Raw genomic sequence first — 3,530 nt, forward strand, 5'->3', positions numbered from 1 at the left:
CAGTCCCAGTCCGTCTCTGGTATACTTCCCGGAAAAAAGTATCGTAAATACTAAAATAGCAAATTTATATACGAAATTTCAGGCAAATCGAATAGGACGTATGTAAATAGTTATTAATTCTTGTCTTTATTTCGGCTTTGAATGCATATTTATCAGTTTTGCCAGGTTGATGCACCTAAATCGAATATCACAATGAACTTTAGAGCTCTCAGCAACAGCTTTCATTTGATATCCATAATACACACACATTCTAGGGGTATCCAGGTCCATGTTTTGGCCTATATCTCGAGACCCTAGTCACTCAGCGGTGTAAAACTTACTCTGTATAATAGCACTCATCAACAGCTTTCATTTGATATCCATATTGTATAAACACATTCTAGGGGTACCAGGGTCCACGTTTTAGGCTATATCTCGAGACCCTAGCCTCATAGTTGTATGAAAATTATCCTGTGCTATAGCACTCATCAACAGATTTCATTTGATATACATATTGTATAGACACATTCTAGGGGTACCCGGGTCCACGTTTTGGGCTATATCTGGAGAACCTAGCCTCCCAGTTGTATGAAAATTATCCTGTACTATAGCACTCATCAACAGCTTTCATTTGATATCCATATTGTATAAACAAATTCTAGGGGTACCCGGGTCCACGTTTTGATCTCAAGACCCTAGGCACGTAGCGAAAAAAAGGTAGACGTTGGCCGATTCTCAGACCTACCCATTATGCTCACAAAATTTCATGATAATCGGTTCAGCCGTTTCGGAGGAGTTAAGCCTCTAAAACCGTGACAGAAGAATTTTATATATTAGATTTTAGAAATCCTATCTACCCGTTTAGCCTTGTTTTTTGGTGAAAGCATTTAGCGGCAACTCTATTAGAGCATAGTAATCACTTTTAATATTTACATATATTCATATTTATTTCATGTATGTCAACGATTGCCCATGACATACTTGCTTACCCCACAATACAAAAACCATACTCAGATAAGGCAGTAGGTTTTTCAACGACATAAGAGCGAACTGAAATGAGAGTTATAAATACATGCAAGTATATGCCTTGAGACCGCTATCCAAGTCCATACACGTATGAAGTTATTTACAAATATACATATATTTTTTTTTCCTAACTGAAACAAGTTTTAACATGCTCAACGAAAATAAAAACCAAAACCCTGAAAAGACTGTTGTAATATGCTATGGGAATACGAATGAGAGATGTCAACAAAAATGTGGCAAAAACAGTGGGCTCGTCGTTTAGAGCACAACAAACTCTTGGGCGCACAACAGGCCGATTAAGGTAGAACAATTCAATAAGCAGCGACTTTCCACTTCGTTGAATTGTTGCTGCACTATTTGCTGCTACATCATTGTAACAGCGGTTGATGCACTTTTCTTTGTACCTACAAGATACGGATACATTCTCTCAAGTTCATTTTTGGTTTTTTATTATTTTGTTGACTTCATAAAGTCGATGAGAATTAAATGAGTAAAATGGCATAAACAGAGAGAAAGAGAGAGAGAGAGTATGCGCAATAGATGTCTGTTTTGTTGTCGACAAAATGCATATAAGAATCTTGCATTAAATTTGATTGAAATGGATTTTTCTTTTGTTGTCCGTAACATTAATCGTGCGTGTGCTGTACGCGCTCTTGTGAATATCTTCTGTTGGTAAGCCAACATGCGGCTGAGCTGTATTGTATGAGCGTTTGTGGTATAAAAGTGTTTGCGCTCAGTGTTCTGCAACGCATTTTTCATTGAACCAGCGAACAAAGCGGTTGTTCGTTTTATAAGCAGTAAAGAACTAAGTGCTTGAAAAGAGTTTTTACGTGAATTTCGTAATACGCTGGAACCTGAACATTAAAATACAAAATATTGTTGCGTGTGAAAATTCATAGAACATTTTAAAACGTGAAAAAGATAAAAGAAAAACTTAAAAAGTGTGCAGAAATTAAATTTATTCAAAAGACACGAAATTTGTATGTGCCGTGAATAAAAATTGTATTACTCAAATTAAGAAAAATAAAAAAAAAAAACATCAACACAATGGCCGTCGCTTACTACATTCCCGATCAAGCAACGCTTCTGCGACGCGCTAGCCTGCAGGAGCAACAAATTCTACGCGCACGCCATCAAGCTTTTTGGCGTTTTATGCTAACACTAATCATCGATTTATTGCATCAATATGTGCAATATGAACGTCAAAATATGGGCCGATGTCGACTACCAAGAATTTTAAATTAAAATGTTAGAGTCAGCTAAAATACAAATCCACAAGTCCATTCAAATTTTAAAGAATAAACACCAAATAATTTAAATAAGCTTTTATACTTATAAAAATAAAAATAAAATTTACATCCATCTATCTCATGTCAACAAAAGTCATACAAAAAGTAATAATACTAACTAATTTAAGTTACAATAAAAACTTGCCGCTTTGACTGAATCTTTTTCATACTTCCTAAACGCGCAAGTATTTCATCACAAAGAAAAACATTTCACCACAAAGCAACCTGTCAGCAAAGTAATGGTAACGGTAAACTCTGCAAAAACGTTTACATCAATGCTAATCACCTTTGAACACGTTTCGGCCTTCGTCGTCAACCTGTCCACAACGAAACGTCATTCAGCGCGCGCCAAAAAAGAAACCAGAATTCTCACGCTATTCACCCGCAGTATCTACCCACTCAACTACATTCAGTTTGCATTACTCATTAGCAGCACCGGCGACAAAAAGAAAAAATTATAAAAAAATTTATTTTATTCCGTTAGCGGTCATTAACCGTCTCAGCAAAAACTTTTTTCATTTACATATTGCTATGCTCACAAGTCATAAACGCCTAAGTCTGCGATAGCACGATTCGCAGAATTAATCTTTGTTAGAATTTTATACATACTAAATAAAAATCAGTGATTTTCAATTTGATAAATTTACGATTGTGAATAATATTTGCGTATTTCTGACTTTTATATTCGAGATTTGAAGCGTTTTATATAATATTTTCGTTGTTGTCATATTGGACTTAGGCTGTTGTGACTTGTGACCACAGATTTATCCACTTATGTGTGTTATTTCTTCAAGGTGAACGAAAATAAAGTTTAAATAACTGATTTGACATTTTTTTTGTTTGTTTGTTTTGTTTCTTCATTTACAATATTCGCATTTACATATTTTACTTTGTATAGCAGCTTTAGTTCTTATTTAGTTTATTTCTCATCAAAGCGATTGTGATAAGTCTCTATGGTTTCTAAAATAAATATAAATGTATCGTAGTTATAAAATTCAAAAACGAAGAAAGAAAATAAAAATGATAATCGCTTTTAAGCAATTTAGGCGTTAAGCGCTAATTATAAGTAAAACAAATTATAGTACACAGATACAAACATACATACATGTTAAGACATAAATACATACCGTTGTAAGTACATAAACTAAGGCGAAAACTTAAAATGAAAGTGTAATGATATTTTTTAAGAAAGAAAATAAATGACTCACTAATTTATATGACATTGACATACATTCG

The 3,530-nt window shown here is 34.1% G+C and overlaps 1 protein-coding gene across 1 annotated transcript; it reads left to right on the forward strand.

Moving 5' to 3' along the window:
• Nucleotides 1-1,628: 1,628 nt before the first annotated feature.
• rpr (reaper) lies at nt 1,629-3,122 on the forward strand. The gene has a single exon (XM_067792150.1). It carries the CDS (start codon nt 2,053-2,055, stop codon nt 2,248-2,250), a length of 198 nt encoding a protein of 65 aa, XP_067648251.1. The 5' UTR covers nt 1,629-2,052; the 3' UTR covers nt 2,251-3,122.
• The last annotated feature ends 408 nt before the right edge of the window (nt 3,123-3,530 follow it).

This window comes from Eurosta solidaginis, chromosome 5 (genome assembly GCF_040869045.1).
Source record: "Eurosta solidaginis isolate ZX-2024a chromosome 5, ASM4086904v1, whole genome shotgun sequence".
Taxonomy (NCBI): Eukaryota; Metazoa; Arthropoda; class Insecta; order Diptera; family Tephritidae; genus Eurosta; species Eurosta solidaginis.

Coding starts and splice junctions, on each gene's coding strand:
- rpr (XM_067792150.1), top strand. CDS start 2,053: ATGGCCGTCGCTTACTACATTCCCGATCAAGCAACGCTTCTGCGACGC.